General features: G+C 42.3%; 1 protein-coding gene across 4 annotated transcripts in view; it reads right to left on the reverse strand.

Moving 5' to 3' along the window:
• The window catches only part of NPEPPS (aminopeptidase puromycin sensitive), a 103,398-nt gene that overhangs the window by 58,954 nt on the left and 20,192 nt on the right, over window positions 1-24,252 (reverse strand). For all 4 annotated transcript variants that reach the window (XM_058446056.1, XM_058446057.1, XM_058446059.1 and 1 more), the window contains one exon: window positions 20,845-20,929. In XM_058446056.1, coding sequence (XP_058302039.1) covers window positions 20,845-20,929 — 85 coding nt within the window. The remainder of the gene's footprint in view (window positions 1-20,844; window positions 20,930-24,252) is intronic.

Below are 24,252 nucleotides of genomic sequence, written 5' to 3' on the forward strand. Positions count from 1 at the left end.
CAAATCACTTTTTTTTTTTTTTGAGACAGGGTCTCACTCTGTTGCCCAACCTGGAGTACAGTGCTGCCATCTTGGCTCACTGCAACCTTGACCTCTCAGGTTCAAGTGTTCCTGCCACCTCAGCCTCCCAAATAGCTGGGACTACAGGCGCCCACCACCACACCCGACTAATTTTTGTATTTTTTTTTTTTTTTTTTTTTTTTTGAGAAGGAGTCTCGCTCTTTCACCCAGGCTGGAGTGCAGTGGCGCGATCTCGGCTCACTGCAGACTCCGCCCCCCCGGGGTTCACGCCACTCTCCTGCCTCAGCCTCCCGCGTAGCTGGGACTACAGGCGCCCCACCTCGCCCGGCTAATTTTTTGTATTTTTAGTAGAGACAGGGTTTCACCACATTAGCCAGGATGGTCTCGATCTCCTGACCTCGTGATCCGCCTGCCTCGGCCTCCCAAAGTGCTGGGATTACAGGCGTGAGCCACCGCGCCTGGCCTAATTTTTGTATTTTTTATAGACATGGGGTTTCACCATGTTGCCCAGGCTGGCCTCAAACTCCCAATCTCAAGCGATCCTCCTGCCTCAGCCTCCCAAAGTGCAGGGATTACAGGCCAGGCATGAACCACCACACGAAGCCTCAAATCACTTTTTTTTTTTTTTTTTTTTGAGATGGAATCTCGCTCTGTTGCCCAGGCTGGTATGCAGTGGCATGATCTCGGCTCACTGCAACCTCCGCCCCCCGGGTTCAAGCACTTCTGCCTCAGCCTCCCGAGTAGCTGGGACTACAGGCACGCACCACCACGCCTGGCTAATTTTTGTATTTTTAGTAGAGATGGAGTTTCAGCACGTTGGCCAGGATGGTCTCGGTCTCTTGACCTCATGATCCACCCGCCTCGGACTCCCAAAGTGCTGGGATTACAGGTGTGAGCCACCACACCCAGCCTCAAATCACTTCTTTAAAGATCTGTTCTATCAACTTGAAGAACAATCCCCTCTTGTGATTTTACAGCACTTATCACTACTTTACGTCACATATTTGCTTGTTGCCTATCTTCTCAAATATCAGAAATGTTGATGCTTGGTTTTGTTCACAGCTCTACTTTCAATGCTAGCAGTTTCTGGCACATAGTGTGTGTTCAGTAAATATCTGTAGAATGAATGAATCACTTCAAAAGCAACAGACTAAGTAATTATGTCATGGAGATCATTAATGCTACTCATATGAAATATATTAATGAAAAATCACATTTACTAATGTTATGTGAATAGAGACATGGCTAGGGATAAAATTTCCAGTCACAACATAATATATTGATTCAAATAAGGATCTATCTCAAACCCCTTAGAAGATAATATTTGCTCTGGAACTGTTAGATTGTTCAAAGTGTAGAAACCCATAAATATTGAAAATGCATATGAGAAGTCTGAGGAGGCTTCGCTGGAGAAAAACGTATTTCTAACTTAATGTTTACATTAATACTAATATATAATTAGTATATTTATATATTATAGTAATATATAATACTGATATGATAAATGAATAATTCATTCACTAATAACTAATACAGTTTGCAATATATTCATATTTGGAAATATATATGTAAATTAAGCATTGTACATAGACACTTTACTATATATCGTGTGTCAATACAACTTAAACTTGATCAAAAACTTTTTAAAATGGAGTATGAGAGAATCTTATAAGGTATATATGATTATTCAATTCTCTAAGCCTCTGTTTCCACACCCATAAAATTAAAATCATATCATTACCTAATTCTTTCTTTTTAAAATTGAGATAAGGGTCTCACTATGTTGTCCAGGCTGGTCTCAAACTCCTGGGCTCAAGCACTGGCAATCCTCCCACCTCAGCCTCCTGAGTAGCTGAGATTATAGGAGTATACCATTGTGCCTGGCACCTGCTTCTTAATTAGAGATTGGGGGCCAGGCACAGTGGCTCACACCTATAATCCCAGCACTTTGGGAGACTGAGGTGGGAGGATCACTTGAGGTCAGGAGTTTGAGTCCAGCCTGGCCAACATGGTAAAACTAAACATACAAAAATTAGCAGGGCATGGTGGTGTGTGCCTGTAATCCCAACTACTTGGGAGGCTGAGGCAGGAGAATCGCTTGAACCTGGGAGGTAGAGGTTGCAGTAAGCTAAGATCGCACCACTGCACTCAGTCTGGGCAACAGAGTGAGACTCCGTCTCAAAGAAAAAAAAAAATTATATAATATACTCTTAGGTAAAACACACAGCACAGTTCCTAGTTATTGTTAAGAAACACTTTTCGGGGCCGGGCACAGTGGCTCACGCCTGTAATACCAGCACTTTTGGAGGCCAAGATGGGCGGATCACGAGGTCAAGAGATCGAGACCATCCTGGCCAACATGGTGAAACCCCGTCTCTACTAAAAATACAAAAAATTAGCTGGGTGTGGTGGCGCGTGCCTGTAGTCCCAGCTACTTGGGAGGCTGAGGCAGGAGAATGGCGTGAACCCGGGAGGTGGAGCTTGCAGTGAGCCGAGATCGTGCCACTGCACTCCAGCCTGGGCAACAGAGCGAGACTCCATCTCAAAAAAAAAAAAGAAACACTTTTCTAGATCATAACACACCTTACAAGTTCTTTATTGATCCAACTGCAATTGGTCCATTATATACATATATATAACAGCTTTTGCTGAAACTACTTATTAGGCCTGTTAAATATAATTAGCATTTTAAAATCTATAAACATACATATTTGGATATAAGCATCTATGTGTAAGTGTGTTAGTCATCTATTAAATAGAAGTAAAATTTGATTACAAACATAGCATGTATAAAACCATGACCAGGCTGGGCATGGTGGCTCACGCCTGTAATCCCAGGACTTTGGGAGGTCGAGGTGGGCAGATCACCTGAGGTCAGGAGTCTGAGACCAGCCTGTCCAACATGGCGAAACCCCGTCACTACTAAAAATACAAAAATTAGCCAGCCGTGGTGGTGCACACCTGTAATCCCAGCTACTCAGGAGGCTGAGGCAGAAGAATCGCTTGAAACGGGGAGGTGGAAGTTGCAGTGAGCCGAGATCACGCCACTGCACTCCAGCCTGGCCGACAGAGCGAGACTCCATCTCAAAAAAAAACAACAACAACAACAACAACAACAACAACAAAAAGATGGCATTATAAAACGACCATAAGCAAAATCAAAAGAGAAGTATATCTTGGGGAAAAAAATGCTCCAACTCATGATGGAAGGTTAATTTCACTCAAATATAAAGACCTCGTTTTAAAAAATCAATAACAAGAATAACACTGCAATTAAAAATGGACAAATATGAATAAATTACAGAAAAAGGAAACACAAATGGTTTTTAAAATATAATGAAGAGATTCTTTTTTTTTTTTTTTACAATTAACTAAACTTTTTTTTAAATTAACTAAAGTTGGTATTTCACTAGGACGATTTAGCAGATGAAATGGGTTTTAAGTTTAGAACACCATTTCTTTTTCCTTATTACCTTTCCCCTTTTAATGTTAGCCCTCTACAAACACACACATATATATATACACACACATACACTCTGCATCAAAAAAGCCTTCCTACATTAATACTTGAGCATGATAACCTTACAATGAAAGGTAAATCATTAGTTGAATCATGAAACATTTTCTTCCCCTTGTGGAGAAAAATCAAATTGCTTTTCTTCTGCTCTTGCACCACAATCATCAACACAGTAGGCTTCTGTGACCAAATGTGTGGGGATTTCTCCCCACCAACAAGCAAGCAATCAGTTCTGCAGAAGATACCACCAGATGAGCACCTTCTAATCCAATTCAATTCTCATGCTATCTACCTGGAGATAGCATTAGATCCCACAGGCTGAGAGAGGGCTCAGTCTCACAAGACTGCCCCCACTTCAGACACTAGTGGTAAAGCCAGGCCTCATCCAGAACATCTGACCAACCAGCTTCAAGTCAGTGTTCCCATGACTCCCTTCTTAGGTTTGATTAATTTGCTAAAGCTGTGCCCAGAACTCAGGAAAACACGTGTACTGGTTTATTATAAAGAATAGTACAAAGAATGCAGATGAGGAGGTGCACAGAACAAGGCATGTGGGAAGGAGTGCAGAGCTTTCATACCCTCCCTGGGTGCACCACCCTCCAGGACCCTCCACGTGTTCAGCTATCTGGAAGCTCTCTGTACCCGGTACAGGACTTCACTGGACAGTCACGACTGAAGCACGGACAACCGTGTAGAAATATGATTGGACAAAAGTAGGATCTAATGCTAACAGACTGAGTGGGGAAATCTAGCAAGGCCTCTCTGTTCAGAGTCTTCTTGGCCTCTCTGTGCAACTTCTTTCCTCCCAAGTACGGGGCAGGACGCCTTCTGAAAGGGTCTTATGACCTCCAATCAGACAAGGTATGTCAGATAATTTCTTTGTGGTCAGCTCCAAGACAGAATGTTGGGGGATGATTAGGGTATGTTTTTAGTTTCTACGGCCTGCTTGGGGAGAAAAAGGAGCAGGTAAAAGGAAGGCAAGAAAAGGTCAGAGAGCGATTCTGTTTTCTGAAGCCTGCTTCTGAGGTCTAAAGTGCCCCAACATTATTACAAAAGACCATCTTTCACTTTTATTGATCTGAAGCTGTTCCGAAGCCACTTCAAAAACCAAGAATAAAAGGCCAAATATTTCAATAAAATATATGTTTATTGTTTTAGTCATTTAGGAAATAACAGGGACTATGGGTGTTCTATGACAGAAACTGTGGACGAAAACCAACATATATACCATAACACACCCCCCAAACTTTTTTTTTTTTTTTTTGAGACAGGGTCTCACTGCATTGCCTAGGCTTGTCTTGAACTCCTGGGCTCAAGCAATCCTTGTGCCTCAGCCTCCCAAAATGCTGGGATTGCAGGCATGAGCCACTGTGCCAGGCCCCCTTTATGCCTATACATAATAAAACTTAATCACATAAAAGGAGGTATAGGGAAAATGAGAAGTACAAGATGGTATTCTCAAGAGGCCACATTAAAAAAAGATTGAAATTTTTAAAAATAGCCGAAATTGTTATTGCTTATACCATCTATACAAGTATCTAGTGGATTCTGCCTAGGCATTACATTGAGATACAGAAATAAAATCTTCTAAAATTCCAATATCAGAAGTGCCAAGTCAACTGTACTTCAAATTTTCCTTTACAAATTATCTATTTGAAACTCAGAATGCATTTTCCTCCAAGCCACTGCTATACTTAAACAAGTAACCTAAACCGCATAATTCTATATAGCCCACACATACCAGTGTAGCTCAGTACTAGATCAAACACATCCTGAGGTTTTGTTTTGTTTTTTTATTCAGATGGCAACTTTCCTATCATATTGTTTATGTGGTTTTAGAAAGCAGTTCATGGTGCAAAAAAATAAAGTTCACAGTTCAAAGAAGGCCTACAGTGACCACCTGCTACTTGGAACATACTTTGTTTCTCCACAAAGCTGAAAATAATGTTGCAATGGGAAAGAAAACACATCATTCTGGAGGATATCCAAGGGGGATTCAAGTGAAAAATGGAACCAAGAACTTACTTTGCAAAGCTTCAAGGTGACCTCCTTCTCACCCTAGGGCATAAAAGTCAATCAGATATATGCATAGTTATAGTTCAAGCAGTACCTATACTGACAGTCCCATATTTTCAAATGGATTTCATATTTATATAACATAGTGATGGTCCTATCTTATTAGGCAATCTAAAAAGTCTAAAAAGAATGAGCATGTGCCAAATATAAATCTGGTTCAACAGAACCAAAAAATTCCTTCTAGGGTGCCCCTGCTCTTAATAAATGACTGTGAACTATTTCGTTAAAATCACTCAGGATTCTGGACCAGGATTTCCATTGATTATGTGGTCTATGGTCTTACATGGTTACTTAATTTGTCTAGGTCTCAGTTTATCTTTTTTTTTTTTAAGAGTTTATTTCAGGTAATAGAGGAGTATATAATTCAAACTAATTATCTCTCTCCTACTTGACACCCACAAAACTAAAAAAGCTGGAAGGAAGGGAAAACCTCTCCTTAAAAGAATCATAGAGCAAGATAAGGTTATCAAGATGAATAAGAGGATGAAATTCCATAAAGAGGAAGCTTTGCATTCTAGGCCACTTTTGCTCTGGGGTCATTTGCTGATCTAGCAGAGATGTAGCAGATTTGGAAGCTGAGGCTATAGGCCCCAGGAACAAAAGTGGGAATCCAGGGCCCAACAACACTGGGGGCTTTGTGGCTGGGTGGGCACAGTGTCTGTAATCCCAGCATTTTGGGAGGCGAGGTGGAAGGACTGCTTAAGCCCAGGAGTTCGAGTAACACAGTCTATCTAGGTAACACAGTGAGACTCTATCTCTATTAGAAAAGACAAGACAAGACAAGAGGCTTGAGTAAATGATCCCCTTCTTTGGGCTTGAAACCAAAAAAGTGATATCCTACCAGGAAAGATGAACAAGAAGAAAAGCAGTCCACAAGTGGAATGTGATTAAACTTCTGAACATCTGAAGCCCAGACATTGGAAAAAGATGAACCTTAAGTATTAGTAACCAATGGGGAACAAAACAAAGCTCCCCTAGATATTAGCAAACTATTCATATACCTGCTTACTATGTTCAAAAATATAAAATCCCAATCCTGAAAAATTTGGTAAGTAACGCGAAGTTACTTTAAAAAAACAAACAAAAAAACTCCAAAAAAACACCCAAAACCAAGCAAAACAAAGAAAACAAGCAAATTTGGAAAAATAAATTCTAGAACAAAAATATGGAATAAGAAAAAACAGGCCAGGCATGGTGTCTCATGCCTGTAATCCCAACACTTTGGGAGGCTGAGGTGAGAGAGGCCCTTGAAGCCACGAGTTCGAGACCAGCCTAGGCAACAAAGCAAGACCCCACCTCTACTAAAAAAAATTAGCCAGGCACCATGGTGGTGTATATCTATAGCTCCAGCTACTCAGAAGGCTGAGGTGGGAAGATCACTTGAGTCCAGGAGTTTGAGGTTGCAGTAAGCTGTGATCCTGTCACTGCACTCTGGCCTGGGTGACAGAGCGAGACCCTATCTTTTTTTTTTTTTTTCTCTTTTTTGAGACGGAGTCTCGCTCTGTCACCCAGACTGGAGTGCAGTGGCGCGATCTTGGCTCACTGCAAGCTCCGCCTCCCGGGTTCACGCCATTCTCCTGCCTCAGCCTCCCGAGTAGCTGGGACTACAGGCGCCCGCCACCATGCCCAGCTAATTTTTTTGTATTTTTAGTAGAGACGAGGTTTCACCGTGGTCTCGATCTCCTGACCTCGTGATCTGCCTGCCTCGGCCTCCCAAAGTGCTGGGATTACAAGCGTGAGCCACCGCGCCCGGCTTATGCTGTTCTCTATGTACTGAGAGAACTGTTTCTTGTAAGCATCTTCATCTTCTTCCATTAGGTAACGCATGTAATCTGCAACACTCTGACCATGAAGTACTTCGATGCACTTCTGCATTAAATTCCTTGGTTTCAGAATCATAACCAGGGAATCATTTCGTACTGTGAGGAACAGACAAGCCTCCATCTACAGCTCCCTTCAGGGCCCCAAAAACTTTTAGCCAGTGGTAGTTCTGGCAAGGCCTGCATCCAGATGCACCAGGCTGACCATCAATGCTTTCCTCATTGTAATGCATCTCTAATCACCTCCACTTGGCCGTCACAGATCTTTTCCATGCCAACCCTACTGAGAAGCCTGCAGGCCAGCATAGGCTGGTTCAACATGCTGCAGCATAATTTGTCAGGCCAACCTTCATACCACATTTTGGCAGTTTGTGTGCATCCACTGTGCAGATTATCATATCCCCTTCTATACGGGTATAAGCAACTTATCCCCTTCTATACGGGTATAAGCAACTTGACAAATGGTATCTGTTTGTTACACAAACTATCATCCTGTAGTTGGGTGTGTCGTATTTATCTTTATCCTGTATCACCAAGCATTTCCAAGCATAGCAATCAGCTTTACCCTCTCGTCATCTTCTAAATTTCACTTGGTGTCTCTTAAAGTAGGCCACATTCTTGACAACTTTAACAAACCCCATCCTAAAGAACAGAGATGACTTGACACAGACCTCCCCTTCATAGACAATCTTAAAAGCACATTAGATACAGCTAAAGAAAGGATTCATGAGTTGAAAGATAAATCAGAATGAAGATCCAAAATAAAACACACGGTGGCAAAAAAAGATTAAAAACACAAAGGAGGAAAAGAAGATGCAGGATACTGTTAGAAAGCCAAGCAAATTTTTAAAAAGCATGTAAAAAAAATTATGGCAGGGCACGTTGGCTCACGCCTGTTATCCCAGCACTTTGGGAGGCTGAGACGGGCAGATCACAAGGTCAGGAATTCGAGACCAGCCTGCCTGGCCAACATGGTGAAACCCCGTCTCTATTAAAAATACAAAAATTAGCCTGGCATGGTGGCGCGCACCTGTAATCCCAGCTACTCAGGAGGCTGAGGCAGGAGAATCACTTGAACCGGGAGGCGGAGGTTGCAGTGAGACAAGATGGTGCCACTGTACTCCAGCCTGGGCGACAGAGCAAGACTGTGTCTCAAAAAAATAATAACAATAATAGTAATGATAATTACAGTTGGACACAGTGTCTCACACCTGTAATCCCAGTGCTTTGGGAGACAGGCTGGAGGATTGTTTGAACCTTGGAGATCAAGACCAGCCAGGGCAACATAGTAAGACCCTGTCTCTACAAAAATTTTTTTAAATTAGCCAGGCATGGTGGCACACATCTGTAGTCCCAGGTACTCAGGAGGCTGAGGTTGGAGGATCACTTGCACCCAGGAGGTCAGGGCTGTAGTGAGCTGTGATTGTACCACTGCACTCTAGTCTGAGCGACAGAGTGAGACCCTGTCTCAAAACAACAAACAACAAAAACACTACATGTTAAAAAACATGGAATCGCCGTGTGTGGTGGCTCACGCCTGTAATCCCAGCACTTTGGGAGGCCAAAGCAGGCAGATCACCTGAGGACAGGAGTTCAACACCAGCCTGGCCAACACGGTGAAACCCCGTCTCTACAAAAACACAAAAATTAGCCAGGCGTGGTGGCAGGCGCATGTAATCCCAGCTACTTGGGAGGCTGAAACAGGAGAATCGCTTGAACCCAGGAGGCAGAGATTGCAGTGAGCCGCGAGACCTAGCCACTGCACTCCAGCATGGGTGACAGAGCGAGACTCCGTCTCAAAAAAAAAAAGTGGGGGGTGGGCCAGGTGTGATGGCTCATGCCTGTAATCCTAGCACTTTGAAGGCTGAGGCAGGTGGATCACTTGAGGTCAGGAGCTCAAGACCAGCCTGGCCAACATGGTGAAACCCCATCTCTACTAAAAATAGAAAAAATTAGCCAGGAATGGTGGCACAAGCCTGTAATCCCAGCTATTTGGGAGGCTGAGGCAGGAGAACTGCTTGAACCTGGGAGGCGGAAGTTGCAGTGAGCTGAGATCACACCACTACACCCCAGCCTGGGCAGCAGAGCGAGACTCCATCTCTAAATAAATAAATAAAAATTAATTAATTAATACAAATAAAACCCCACAAAAATGACCCAGGTCTGGTGGCATACACCTGAAGTCCCAGCTACTCGGGAGGCTGAGGCACAAGAATTGCTTGAACCTGGGAGGTGGAGGTAGCAGTAGGTTGAGACAGAGCCACTGTACCCCAGCCTGGGCGACAGAGACTCTGTCCAAAAAAAAAAAAAACAAAAAAACATGGAATCAAATCATAATTGCCTGGGGAAGGAGCAGGGAAAAGGGGAGAAAAGGATTATAAAGGGGCATGAGGAAATGTTCTGGGGTGATGAATATGTTCATTACCTGGTTACATTCATGAGAAAACTTATCAAATTACATATTTTAAGATGTACCCTTTATAGTATGTCAACATTACAGGTACTCTCACAAAGCTATCAACAAAAATAGGAAAGAAGCAGCAGCAAGCAACAACAGCCATAACTACTGCCTGGAGAATTTCCCCCAAAACAAACAAACCAAAAACGGTGTGGGCTGCAGCTAAAAGCAGTACATTTTTAGGATGAAAATTTATAATTTAAATGAATATACTAGAAAGAAGGACTGAAAAGTAATAAGCCAAACATCCATCTCAAGACTTCTGTTTGTTTTTTGTTTTTTTTTTTAAGGGTAGTCAAGTGAAGCAGTGGGAGTGGAGAAGGAACAAAGAAATCTGTAACTGGCTATGATTGATGAGTTATAAACACCACTGCACTGGGACCAGCCTAAAGAAGTTTTTTAAAATCTGCAAAGTAGACCGGGCACGGTGGCGGTGGCTCACACCTGTAATCCCAACACTTTGGGAGGCCAAGGCGAACGGATCACTTGAGGTCAAGAGTTTGTTTGAGACCAGCCTGACCAACATGGTAAAACCCCGCCTCCACTAAAAATACAAAAATTAGCTGGGTGTGGTGGCACATGCCTGTAATCCTAGCTATCAGGAGGCTGAGGCATAAGAATCACTTGAAACCAGAAGGCAGGGATTGCAGTGAGCCAAGATCACGCCACTGCACTCCAGCCTGGGCGACAGAGCGAGACTCCGTCTCAAAAAAAAAAAAACAAAACCTTGCAAAGTAAACCCAAAGGAAGTAGAAGTTAATAAGGAAATAATAGTCAACTGAGGTCTACAAAGCAATGGTTAGTTCTTTGAAAAAAAAAAAAAAAGCAAGAGAACTGAAAAAGATCTGGGATCAAGAAAAAAGTAAAACAGGCTGGGTGCGGTGGCTCACGCCTGTAATCCCAGCACTTTGGGAGGCCACGGCAGGTGGATCACAAGGTCAGGAGTTCGAGACCAGCCTGGCCAACATGGGGAAACCCCATCTCTACTAAAAATACAAAAATTAGCCGGGCGTGGTGGCCCGTGTCTGTAGTCCCAGCTACTTGGGAGGCAGAGGCAAGAGAACTGCTTGAACCCGGGAGGCAGAGGTTGTAGTGCACCGAGGTCGCGCCAGTGCAAGACTCCATCTCAAAAAAAAAAAAAAAAGTAAAACAGAAGGCACAAATAAATAAAATGAGCCCTGACTACTACCTAACTTCCCTTCTAATTCTATTAACTTGAAACTATAGCAGAGCTTCCCTAACTGCGGCAGATCCAAACATGGATTACAGGTTTATCAAGATAATAATTCCCTTGGCCCGTGGATCAGCCTGGTAGAGTCTAGAGCAATGAAAGATCTCTGATACCCTCCAGTTGTGAGCCACCTCTTCCTTATGTACCAGGAAAACATCAGTTTCTACTAATGCCTTGAAAAAAAGTAAGGAAGCATTGATTTGGAGAACAACTAACTCTTCCAGCTTCACACTTAAGAACAGCATACATGGCCGGGTGCTGTGGCTTACGCCTGTAATCCCAGCACTGCGGAAGGCTGAGGCAGGCGGATCACCTGTGGCCGGGGGTTCAAGACCAGCCTGACCAACATGGATAAACCCCATCTCTACTAAAAATACAAAATTAGCCGGGTGTGGTGGTGCATGCCTGTAATCCCAGCTACTCAGGAGGCTGAGGCAGGAGAATCACTTGAACCCGGGAGGCTGAGGTTACGGTGAGCCGAAATCATGCCATTGCACCCCAGCCTGGGCAATAAGAGCGAAACTCCATCTCAAAAAAAAAAAAAAAACAAACAAAACAGCATACACTACAATGTTACTAACATTATGCAATCAGTGTTTTCTCTACATTTAATGCAAAACTACATAATTTACAGCAGTTTTTTATGCTCTCCATTTTCTTAATATTTAAAACACCGTAAAGAATCTTTACAATTAGTAAATGTCTTGATGGTAGTCCTCAAAGAGAAGTAAAATACACGTTAAAGCTGGCAACAAAATAATCTCAAATACAAAATAATTTTGTTACCCTTAGAAAGTTAATAGGATAGAGCACATGAAGAAACGCAGACCTGACAAGTCCCCCCTTATCCACAGTTTCACTTTCCACAGTTTCAATTACCTAGAGTCAACCAGTCTGAAAATATTAAATGGAAAATTCCAGAAACAAACAATTCATAAGTTTTAAACTGTACTGTTCTGAGTAGTGTGATGAAATCTTGTGCCCTCCCATTCCATTCTGCCCAGAACATGAATCATCCCTTTCTCTGACCTATCCATGCTGTATATGCTACCCAGCCCATTAGTCACCTAGTAGCCATCTCAGTTATCAGATTGACTGTCAATGTATCACAAGGCTTGTGTTCAAGTAACCTTTACTGTACTTAATAATGGCCTCAAAGCACAAGAGTAGTGATGCTAGCAGTTTGGAAATGTCAAAGAAGAAGGGTGAGTATAATACAATAAGATACTATAAGAGAGGCTGGGCACAGTGCCTCATGCCTATAATCCTAGCACTTTGGGAGGCTGAGGCAGGAGGATTGTTGAAGCCAGGAGTTCAAGACCAACTTCAGCAATAAAGCCCGACCTGACTCACAAAAAATTTTTACAAATTAGCTGGGTGTGTTGGTGCATACCTATAGTCCTAGCTAACTGGGAGGCTGAAGCAGGAGGATCACTTGAGCCTAGCAGTTTGAGGCTGCAGTGAGATATGATGGTACCACTGCACTCCAACCTGGGCAACAGAGTGAGACTCTGCCTCTAAAAATAAATAAATGAAATAAATTTTTTTAAAAAGAAGAGATTGGCTGGGCACGGTGGCTCATGCCTGTAATCCTAACACTTTACGAGGCTGAGGGGGGAGGATCACCTGAGGTCAGGAGTTTGAGACCAGCCTGACCAACATGGAGAAACCCCGTCCCTACTAAAAATACAAAATTAGCCAGGCGTGGTGGCGCAAGCCTGTAATCCCAGCTACTTGGGAGGCTGAGGCAGGAGACTTGCTTAAACCCGGGAGGCAGAGATTGCAGTGAGCCGAGATCACACCATCACACTCCAGCCTAGGCAACAAGAGTGAAACTCCATCTCAAAAAAAAAAAAAAAAGATATTGTGGCTGGGCATGGTGGCTCACACCTGTAATCCCAGCACTTTGGGAGGCCAAGGCGGGCAGATCATGAGGTCAGAAGATGGAGACCATCCTGGCTAACACCGTGAAACCTCGTCTCTACTGAAAACACAAAAAATTAGCTGGGTGTGGTGGCATGCGCCTGTAGTCCCAGCTACTCAGGAGGCTGAGGCAGGAGAATCGCTTGAACCAGAGGCAGAGGTTGCAGTGAGCTGAAATCGCACCACTGCACTCCAGCCTGGGCGACAGAGCAACGTCTCAAAAAAAAAAAAGAGAGAGAGAGACACACACAACATTCATTAACTTTTATTACAGTATATTGTTATAATGGTTCTATTTTTTATTAGCTATTGTTAATTTCTTACTATTTCTAATGTAAAAATTAAACTTTATCATAGTACATATGTATAGGGAAAAACATAGCGTATATAAGTTTTGCTACTATCTGTGGTTTCAGGCATACCATTGGGGGTCTTAGAACACATCCGCCATAGATAAGAAGGAACTACTGTATGAGACTTACTCCATTTATCTAGATTTTCTTCGTTTCATTCAATGTATATTTATTAAATCCCTACTATATGTCAGATACCAGGGATTACTGGTCCTCAAGGATCTTTTTTTTTTTTTTTTGAGAAGAAGTCTCTTTTCCCCCAGGCTGGAGTGCGATGGTGCGATCTTGGCTCACTGCAACCTCTGCCTCCCGGGTTCAAGCAATTCTCCCGCCTCAGCCTCGCGAGTAGCTAGAATTACAGGCGCCTACCACTACGCCCAGCTAATTTTTGTGCTTTTTTTTTTTTAGTAGAGATGGGGTTTCACCATGTTGGCCAGGCTGGTCTCAAACTCCTGACCTCAGGTGAGCCGCTCGCCTTGGCCTCCCAAAGTGCTGGGATTACAGCTGTGAGCTACCGTGCCCGGCCCCTCAAGGATCTTAAGATTCCACTGAAAAGTAGTACAGACATGACACAAACAAATAATTGCGATATGATGTGGTTACATTAATGACAGGCAATAGAGTAGCAAGTACATGGACCCTAGATCCAAACCGCCTGGGTTTGAATCCTGGCTCTAACATTTATCAGCTTTATTACCTAAAGTAGATACTCTCTCTGTGCCTAGAGTTGTTCTCTATATGAATATGTAATGCACTTAGTGCCTGGTATAGAGTAAACACTAAACTCATCATTATTTTTATAATTATCACTATTAAACATTATATTATGAAAAATGTTTCACTGGTTAGGCACCTAACCTGAACTGGAGGTTAAAAAGAAGATAAAACATTCCCTCTATAATCAGCAATAAGCCAACTAAATTCCTAAAACAGCAGTCACTAAAGCAATCCATATCACCTTAAGGCTATTTAAATAATGTTTTAAAACTTACCAAATATAACTAAGACAAAATTTACAACTATTCTACACTCATATACTTTGTATATAGCCATATGGAAACCTACACAGGTTCTTTATCAGACAGCCCCTCAATATTATTCAAAACCAACAAATGTAAAAGTGAAAGAATGCAAATACACTGCAAACTTCATGTTCTTTATCTCTGATTTGCACTAAAAAGGAATAAAGGGGCTGGCTAACTATCACTTGCTCCTTCTAATGCTGACATTTCTTTATTTGGCTCCAGTTTGAACTAATGATACTTAGCGGTTGTTTATTTGAAAATGGATCTATCCTGCAGAGAAACCAGAATATATTTCACAGATAAGCATAGAAATCCAAACAAGGGCCAGGTACAGTGGCTAACATCTGCAATCCCAGCACTTTGGGAAGCTGAGGTAGGAGGACTGCTTGAGTCTTGGAGTTTGAGACTAGCCTGGGGAACACTGCAAAACCCCATCTCTACAAAAATTAAAAAATTAGCCAGGTGTGGTGGCACATGCCTGCCATCCCAGCTCTTCGGGAGGCTGTGGTGGGAGAGTAACTTGAGCCCAGGAGGCTGCAGTAAGCCATGATTGTGCCACTGCATTCCAGCCTGGATGACAGAGAAAGACCTGTCTCAAAAAAAAAAAAAAAGAAAGAAAGAAAAAGAAAAAGAAAGAAATCCCAACAAACAAGATCAGAAATCAGAAACTTAAGATTTTTGTCTTAATGTTAACACTACATAAACTCTTCCTCTTTGAAAAATATGCCCTCTGTCACTATTGTCTTGGCAATTCATTATAGTTTCTCGCAAGCAAAGAAACCTATTTCAGACTTGTGTTCACACTTATCAAACTATCAAACAGGAGTATTTAAGGTTTGGTGCAGTGGCTCACACCTGTAATCCCAGCACTTTGGGAGGCCAAGGTGGGTGGATCACCTGAGGTCAACAGTTTGAGAGCAGCCTGGCCAAAATGGGGAAACCCCATCTCTACAAAAATTTAAAAATTAGCCAGGTTTGGTGGCACACACCTGTAATTCCAGCTACTTGGGAGGCTGAGGCACAAGAATCACTTCAACCCAGTAGATGGAGGCTGTAGTGAGCCGAGATCGCGCCACTGCACTCCAGCCTGGGCAATAAGAGTGAGACTCTGTCTCAAATAATAATATTTAATAAAAACTCCTTGAATGACACAAATTACCACTTAGGCAAAAAGAACCTTGATATTTACAGGGGTAAAAAGTTCAAAAAATAATAAACTTCATTTATTATTATAGATAAGGCAAGGGAATTTATTATATGCAAGGGAATCACTGTTCAGACAGTGAGCTGAGGGGCCAGAATTTGTGAGACAGAAGGGGTCCTTTTCACACAATATTTACTTGAAGTTTCACAATAATCAAAGGTATCTGCTTTTAGCCCAATTATTCATGTATACACATCAACAAGATTTAAATTAACCAAAATGTTAAATGTTTATTAAGCAGCCACCATATAATGTAGGTTTTGGAACTAGTATTTAAATGGAAGAGTGTATCTTCAGAGTAAAGTTCCATTGAGAAATACAAAAGTCTGTAAAAACAGGTCTTGTCTTATAAAAAGAAACTGATGCTGACTTCTGTAACAAAGCTAAATAGTCTCTTGATGTGTAGTTGGCACAATTACAGAAATCTAAACTACTAGCAAATTTGCTTATATCTGGTATAACTGGGGCAGGCGTGGTGGTTCATGCCTGTAATCCCAGCACTTTGGGAGGCCGAGATAGGTGGATCACCTGAGGTCTCGAGTTCGAGACCAGGCTGGCCAACATGGTGAAACGCTGTCTCTACTAAAAATACAAAAATTAGCTGGGCGTGGTGGTGCAGACCTGTGATCCCAGCTACTCGGGAGGCTGAGGCAGGAGAATTGCTTGAACCTAGGAGGCAGAGGTTGCAGTGAGCAAGATCATGCCATTGCACTCCAGCCTGGGCAACAAGAGTGAAACTCTGTCTCAAAAAAAAAAAAAAAAAAAAATTAAAAGAAGCAACAATTGCATGCCTTAAAAGTAATTTTCTGATTTTTTTTTTTTTTTTTTTTTTGAGATGGAGTCTCGCTCTGTTGCCCAGGCTGGAGTGCAGTGGCACGATCTCGGCTCACTGCAAGCTCCACCTCCCAGGTTCACACCATTCTCCTGCCTCAGCCTCCCGAGTAGCTGGGACTACAGGCACCTGCCACCATGCTCGGCTAATTTTTTGTATTTTTAGTAGACGGGCTTTCACCGTGTTAGCCAGGATGGTCTCGATCTCCTGACCTCGTGATCCGCCTGCCTCGGCCTCCCAAAGTGCTGGGATTACAGGCGTGAGCCACCATGCCCGGCTCTGATTTTACTTTTAAAGTGCTAAGATTTAGTGGCTACAGATAACTAAATCACTCTTGCAGAAGACAATCATAAGTATCAACAGGCACTAGATGAGATTAGCTGGGTTTAAAAATGACCTCTCCTATTGACTCATTTATTCCCGTCACCAGCATACAGCCCTGGAAAGAGCTAGCAAATTCATAACTCCCAGTTTCTAAAGAAACATGTTATAACCTCACATAAGGTAAAAATAATGAAATGCTACCATGTCCAAGGGCAAAATTAAGCTCTGTGTTGTGTGTGTGTGTGTGTGTGTGTGTGTGTGTGTGTGTGTGTGTGTGTAAGGCCAAAACTATCCCTGTTCCCAATCCAAACTTTTTTTTTTTTTTTTTTTTTTTTGAGAGAGTCTTGCTCTGTCGCCCAGGCTGGAGTGCAGTGGCACAATCTCCGCTCACTGCAACTTCCGCCTCCCGGGTTCAGGCAATTCTCCTGCCTTCAGCCTCCCAAGTAGCTGGAATTATAGGCGTCTGCCACCACGCCCAGCTAATTTTTGTGTTTTTAGTAGAGATGGGGTTTCACCATGTTGGCCAGGCTGTTCTCGAACTCCTGACCACAGGTGATCCACCCACCTAGCCCTCCCAAAATGCTGGGATTATAGGTGTGAGCCACCACACCTGGCTGCCCCCAATTCAAACTTTAACAATTCATACAACTTCCCATTCTCTTAAACTCTAAAATTACATGGGCTTACACATGACTTCAAGTTTTTTCCTGTTGCTGTGGTAGAAAGCGTTGAGAAATGTACCTTAGCTAGTTCTGAAGGAAAACATTTTTTTTTTTTGAGACAGAGTCTCTGTCACCCAGGCTGGAGTGCAGTGGCACGATCCCAGCTCACTGCAAACTCTGCCTCCCGGTTCAAGCAATTCTCTGCCTCAGTCTCCCAAGTAGCTGGGATTACAGGCACCCGCCACCACACCCAGCTAATTTTTTTATTTTTAGTAGAGATGGGGTTTCACCATCTTGGCCAGGCTAGTCTTGAACTTCTGACCTCATGATCCACCCGCCACAGCCTCCCAAAGTGCTGGGATAACAGCGTGAGCCACCGCACCCAGCATTGAATATATATTATGTATCTAAAATAATTTAATGTTTTATCAGAATCTCTCTCCAAATCTTCTTTTCCATTAAGTTTTCATTTCTCTCCTGACTCTCTTAGTAAGAACACTAACTGGGTTTCCGTGAGATACAGATCATTATGAGCTTAGCACCATTCGGTTATGCATATTCAAAACTTTTCAGTTAGGTCGGGCGTGGTGGCTCACGCCTGTAATCCCAACACTTTGGGAGGCTGAGGCGGGTGGATCACAAGGCCAGGAGTTCAATACCGGCCTAACAAATATGGTGAAACCCCATCTCTACTAAAAATACAAAAATTAGCCCGGTGTGGTGGCACATGACTATAATCCCAGCTACTCAGGAGGCTGAGGCAGGAGAATTACTTGAACCCAAGAGGCGGAGGTTGCAGCAAGCTGAGGTCATTGGGCGACAGAGTGAGACTCCATCTCAAAAAAAAAAAGAACTTTTCAGTCACCTGAATTCTATTCTGACATTTTTAGTACAGGAAGACAAAAAAACAAACTTGAGCTGAAACCATGCCAGCTGGAAGGTACACATTTATATTACTAGATCTACCTATCTACATACCACTTTAAAACCACACATCAAATTTAAACACTCTCTACCTGCAACAAAGAAAGCCTTGTTGCTTTGATATACCTGGCGAAAGTACTTTTATTTTTCTCCACAGTTAAAGAAATTAAATAATCACTCTTTCATTTACCAGACAATTTTTTAAAAGCTGGCACTCACTCAAGTCCATTTGAAGAATCTGTTCTTCCAGCAGTTTGATCTAATTTACAATCAATTGAACTTAAGTACTTCTTGGGAACAGTATGTTCAACTGCTACTACTTTGACTTTCTATAGACAAAATAGTTTAAGAAAAAATCATAAATGTTATGAGGCCTTAAAATGAAACTTCTTTTCAGTATAATGTAAAGGAGAGAGGAAATCAAAATATAAAATGTAAGTTAAAAGATCAAATGTGTACTTTTTTTTTTTGAGACAGAGTCTCGCTCTGTCACCCAGGCTGGAGTGCAGTGGCGCGATCTCAGCTCACTGCAAGCTCCGCCTCCCGGTTTCACGCCATTCTCCCGCCTCAACCTCCCGAGTAGCTGGGACCACAGGCGCCCGCCACCACACCCAGCTAATTTTTTGTATTTTTAGTAGAGACGGGGTTTCACCAAGTTAGCCAGGATGGTCTTGATCTCCTGACCTTGTGATCCGTCCGCCTCGGCCTCCCAAAGTGCTGGATTACAGGCGTGAGCCACCGCGCCCGGCCACAAATTATTTTATATTAAAGAAGTCTCAGAGTAACCAATAACCATTTTGACAAGAAATGTCTAGGTGAAATCAAAAGTAAAAAGGCAACCAGGTGTGGTGGCTCTTGCCTGTAATCCCAGCAACCTGGGAGGCCGAAGAGGTCAGATCCCTTGAGCCCAGGAGTTCAAGAGCAGCCTGGGCAATATAGTGAGACCCCTTACCTACACAAAAATACAAATACGAATATTAGCCAGGCATGGTGGTACATGCCTGTAATATCAGCTACTTGGGAGGGTGAGGTGGGAAGATGGCTTGAGACCAGGAGATAGGTTGTGGCAGTTGAGATCATGCCACTGCCCCCCAGCCTGGGTGACAGAGCGAGACTCAATCAAAAAAAAAAAGTAAAAAGCAATCCAGCTCCAACACTGATGTACTTGTAAGAGTTTATGCCAAACTTGGTATCTATTTAAAAAGCAGCTTATATGGGAATAAGATTTCCAGTCAAAATGGACTACTTTCATACTAAAATTGTAAGGTCTAAAATAGTTCTCATTTTATAGACACTGATGGAGTTCTACATTCTATACCATGTTTCTTTTTAACATGTTCTTCCCCTATAACTAACTCCATTATTTAGCTTCTAATCTTCACATTGTCTCATAAAGCAAATGTTTTTCTCTGAATTAGGAGTATGACTTATTTCAATTTTAAACTATAGTACAAAAAGAAAAAAAATTTAAAGAAAAACATAAAAACGAAGCCTCTTTGAGGAGACTTTCATGTTCAAAGTACTTAATTTTTCAAATAACTCATCAGCTTTATTATGCAGATTACATTCATTTTATACTTATGAAAATGTGATTTCCCTAGTATCACAAAATAAGTTAATTTTGGAAGTAGAATTTAAATTGTGACATTTGGCCAGGTGTGGTGGCTCACACCTGTAATCCCAGCACTTTGAGAGGCAGGCAGATCACCTGAGGTCAGGAGTTCAAGACCAGCCTGGCCAACATAGCAAAACCCTGTCTCTACTAAAAATACAAAAATTAGCTAGGTATGGTGGTGGGCACCTGTAATCTCAGCCACTCAGGAGGCTGAGGCGGGGAGAACTGCTTGAATCCAGGAGGCAGAGATAGCAGTGAGATGAGATCACGCCACTGCACTCCAGCCTGGGCGACAGAGCAAGACTCTGTCTCAAAAAAATAAAAATAAAAATAAATTTAAAAATAAAATAAATTGTGACATTTACTTTGTTTTACAATACTGTTAGGTTATACTATTCAATAGTTCCCATAAACATTTTGCCTTTTTTTTCTTTTTCTTTTTTTGAGTCAGGGTCTCACTCTGTCGCACAGGCTGGAGTGCAGTGGCGCAATCATGGCTCACTGCAGCCTCGGCCACCTGGGCTCAATAGATCCTCCCACCTCAGCCTCCCAAATAGCTGGGACGACAGGCACGCACCACTATGCCTAGCTAATATTTTTGTTTGTTTGTTTGTTTTTGTTTCACCATGTGGCCCAGGCTGGCCTCAAACTCATGGGCTCAGGGATCTGCTCGCCTCAGCCTCCCAAAGTGCTGGGATTATAGGCGTGAGCCACTTCACCCAGCTGAATTTACCCATTTCTAAAGTAACAAACATTGAAGTCTTAACCTGAAAATGTCACACACACACACACACACACACCACACACACCCCACATATGCACATGCAGACAGCAAATTAAAATGGAAAACAGCTCTTACCTTCATCTCCTTCTGGTGCATATGAAGCTGTAATAATATCAATATCAGCACAATTCATCACAATCTGATTAGTCGCCTGCCTCACCTAAGGGGAAAAGAAAAACCAACAGTGTCAGAAATAGCCTAGATTAATAGTATATACAACTTGGCCAGGTGTGTTGGCGCACACCTGTAATCCCAGCACTTTGGGACGCCAAGCAAAGAGGATCACTTGAGCCCAGGAGTTTGAGACCAGCCTGGACAACATGGTGAAACCCCATCTCTAAAAAAATAGAAAAACTGGCCAGCAGTTGTGGTGTGTGCCTATAGTCCCAGCTACTCAGGAGGTTGAAGTGGGAGGACTGCTTGAGCCCAGGAGGTTGAGGCTGCAATAAGCTGTGATTGTGCAGCTGCACTCCATCCTGGGCAACTGAGCAAGACTCTGTGTCTCTCAAATAATAATAATGATGTTAGTAAGACTTGGACTAATATCACAGTCAATTTTTTAAAATCCAGACTTCGCTAAAACCTAGACTGAGAATTTATGCATCAATGGTACAAATAAATGAAGTTTTAATAATCCAAAGCAACTCATATTTTCCAAATTATATTAAAAACAACAATGGATGTTTAAGTACTTCATATCACTTACATCTAACCAATGAGCCAAATAAAATAATGTTTTCTACTTAAACCTTGATTTTAAACTATTAAAGGGCTGGGCACAGTGGCTCATGCCTGTAATCCCAACACTTTGGGAGGCTGAGGCAGGAGGATTACTTGAGGTCAAAAATTCAAGACTAGGGACAAAACCTGTACTATTAGCAAGAATAATTTTGTGTCTCATTTAGAAACAATCTGACTTTTGTTCCAGTGTTTAAACTTTGACAAAAATGATTTTGAATAGATCTTTATAACCTGATGCCATAAATACAAGATTCTCTGATACCTTCATTTAATATATCAGTATTGGGCCTAAAACAGTATTCTGTAAAGCTTAAATTGGTATTAACTATGATCATCTTGATGTCTATGATAGATAATAAACAAGGTCATACATACGTTACTAAACAATTTTGGTTTTTCACCAACATTTTATTCTTTAAAAGATTTAGACTAACAATTATTTAGCATTTCGAGTCGTGTGCTTTATTTAGCAAGTGAGTAAAAATATTGGGATACTGATGTATTTGCATAAAAAATCAAATGGTGGTGTTTTGTAATCTCTACTGTATTTCCTATTAAGGTCTCATATATTACTTTCCCATTGTTCCTGAATTTGTTATCCTATATATAAACAGAAACATGGATGAGTAAAAAAAAAAAAAAAAATTCAAGACTAGCTTAGGCAACATAGTGAGACAAAAAAAAATTTTTAAATTAGATGAGTGTGATGGTACCCACCTATAGTCCTAACTACTGGAGAGGCTGAGGGAGGAGGATCCCTTAAGCCCAGGAGGTCAAGCGAGGCTGCAGTGAGCTATGATTACACCACTGACCTCCAGCCTGAACAACAGAGTGAGACTCTGTCTCAAAAAATAAAAATAGGCTGGAGGCATCGGCTCACACCTATAATCTTGGCACCTTGGGAGGCCAAGGCAGGCAGATCACTTGAGGTCAGGAGTTTGGGATCAGCCTGGCCAACATGGTGAAACCCCATCTCTACTAAAAATTAGCCAGGTCTGGTGGCACACACCTGTAATCCCAGCTACTCAGGATGCAGGGGCAGGAGAATCACTTGAACCCAGGAGGTGAGCTTGCAATGGGCCGAGATCGTACCATTGCACTGCAGCCTGGGCGACAGAGTGAGGCTACGTCTCAAAAAAAAAAGAATACAAAAATCAGCCAGGCAAGGTAGCATAGGCCCGTAATTCTAGCTACTCAGGGGGCTGAGGCATGACAATTGCTTAAACCCGGAAGGCGGAGATTGCAGTGGGATGAAATCGTGCCACTACACTCCAGCCTGGAAAACAGAGTGAGACTCTATCTCAAAAATAAATAAATAAATAAATAATTTAATTTCATAAAAATCTTAATTAGGAAACATTTCTTACAACATATTGCAATAATCATATATTTTAACCTGCACATCAAACTCACCATGAGGCCTTCTGTGAGGATAGAGGAAGAAGGCTGACACTATAAATTATGTCAAAACTTTATACAATAACTCTTACCACCAAGTGTGGTGGCTCACACCTGTAATCCTAGCACTTTTGGAGGGTCAGGCAGGCAGATCACTTGAGGCCAGGAATTCAAGACCAGCCTGGCTGACATAGAGAGTAGAGACCCTGTCTCTACTAAAAATACAAAAATTAAGGCCGGGCACAGTGGCTCACGCCTGTAATCCCAGCACTTTGGGAGGCTGAGGTGGGCAGATCATGAGGTCAGGAAATCGAGACTATCCTGGCTAACACAGTGAAACCCTGTCTCTACTAAAAATACAAAAAATTAGCCGGGCGTGGTGGTGGGCGCCTGTAGTCCCAGCTACTCAGGAGGCTGAGGCAGGAGAATGACGTGAACCTGGGAGGTGGAGCTTGCAGTGAGTGGAGATTGTGCCACTGCACTCCAGCCTGAGTGACAGAGCAAGACTCTGTCTCAAAAATAAATAAATAAATAAATAAACAAACAAACAAACTAGCATCTTGGTCCATGTTTTCCTGTGCACACATGAGAAAATTTTTCCATGGAAAGGAACCTAATAGTGGACTTTCCGGATTGTTGGACATAAATCTTCAACTTTACCAAGAACTGCCAAATTATCCTCTAGAGTGGTGTCAACTGACATTCCCATGAGCAAAGAATAAAGAAATCCCACTTTCAGCATGTTCTGAAAAACTTTAATATTTTTGACAATCTAATGGGTAATTAAATGATAGTCCTGGCCAGGCACAGTGGCTCACGCCTGTAATCCCAGCACTTTGGGAGGCTGAGGTGGGTGGATCACTTGAGGTCAGGAGTTCAACACCAGCCTGACCAACATGGTGAAACCCCATTTCTACTAAAAAAAAAAAAAAAAAAAAATACAAAATTAGCCAGGCATGTGGTACGTGCCTGTAATCCCAGCTACTTGGAAGGCTGAACCAGGATAATCACTTGAACCCCGGCAGTGGAGGTTGCAGTGAGCTAGATTGAGCCATTGCACTCCAGCCTGGGCAACAAGAGCAAAACTCTGTCTCAAAAATTAAAAAAAAAAAAAAAATTTTTAATGATAGTCCATTGGTTTAATCAGAATTTCCTTGATTACTAATAACATTGGTTACTATACATCTTTTCTCGTGTGTATGTGTGTGTGCCATTAAGTTTTTCCACTGTGAATTGCTTAACACTCTTGTGCATTTTTCTTTTTTTTTTTTGAGATGGAGTCTCGCTCTCTCGCCCAGGCTGGAGTGCAATGATGCGATCTTGGCTCACTGCAACCTCCGTCTC

This window comes from Hylobates moloch, unplaced genomic scaffold (assembly GCF_009828535.3).
Source record: "Hylobates moloch isolate HMO894 unplaced genomic scaffold, HMol_V3 SCAFFOLD_10, whole genome shotgun sequence".
Lineage (NCBI taxonomy): Eukaryota > Metazoa > Chordata > Mammalia > Primates > Hylobatidae > Hylobates > Hylobates moloch.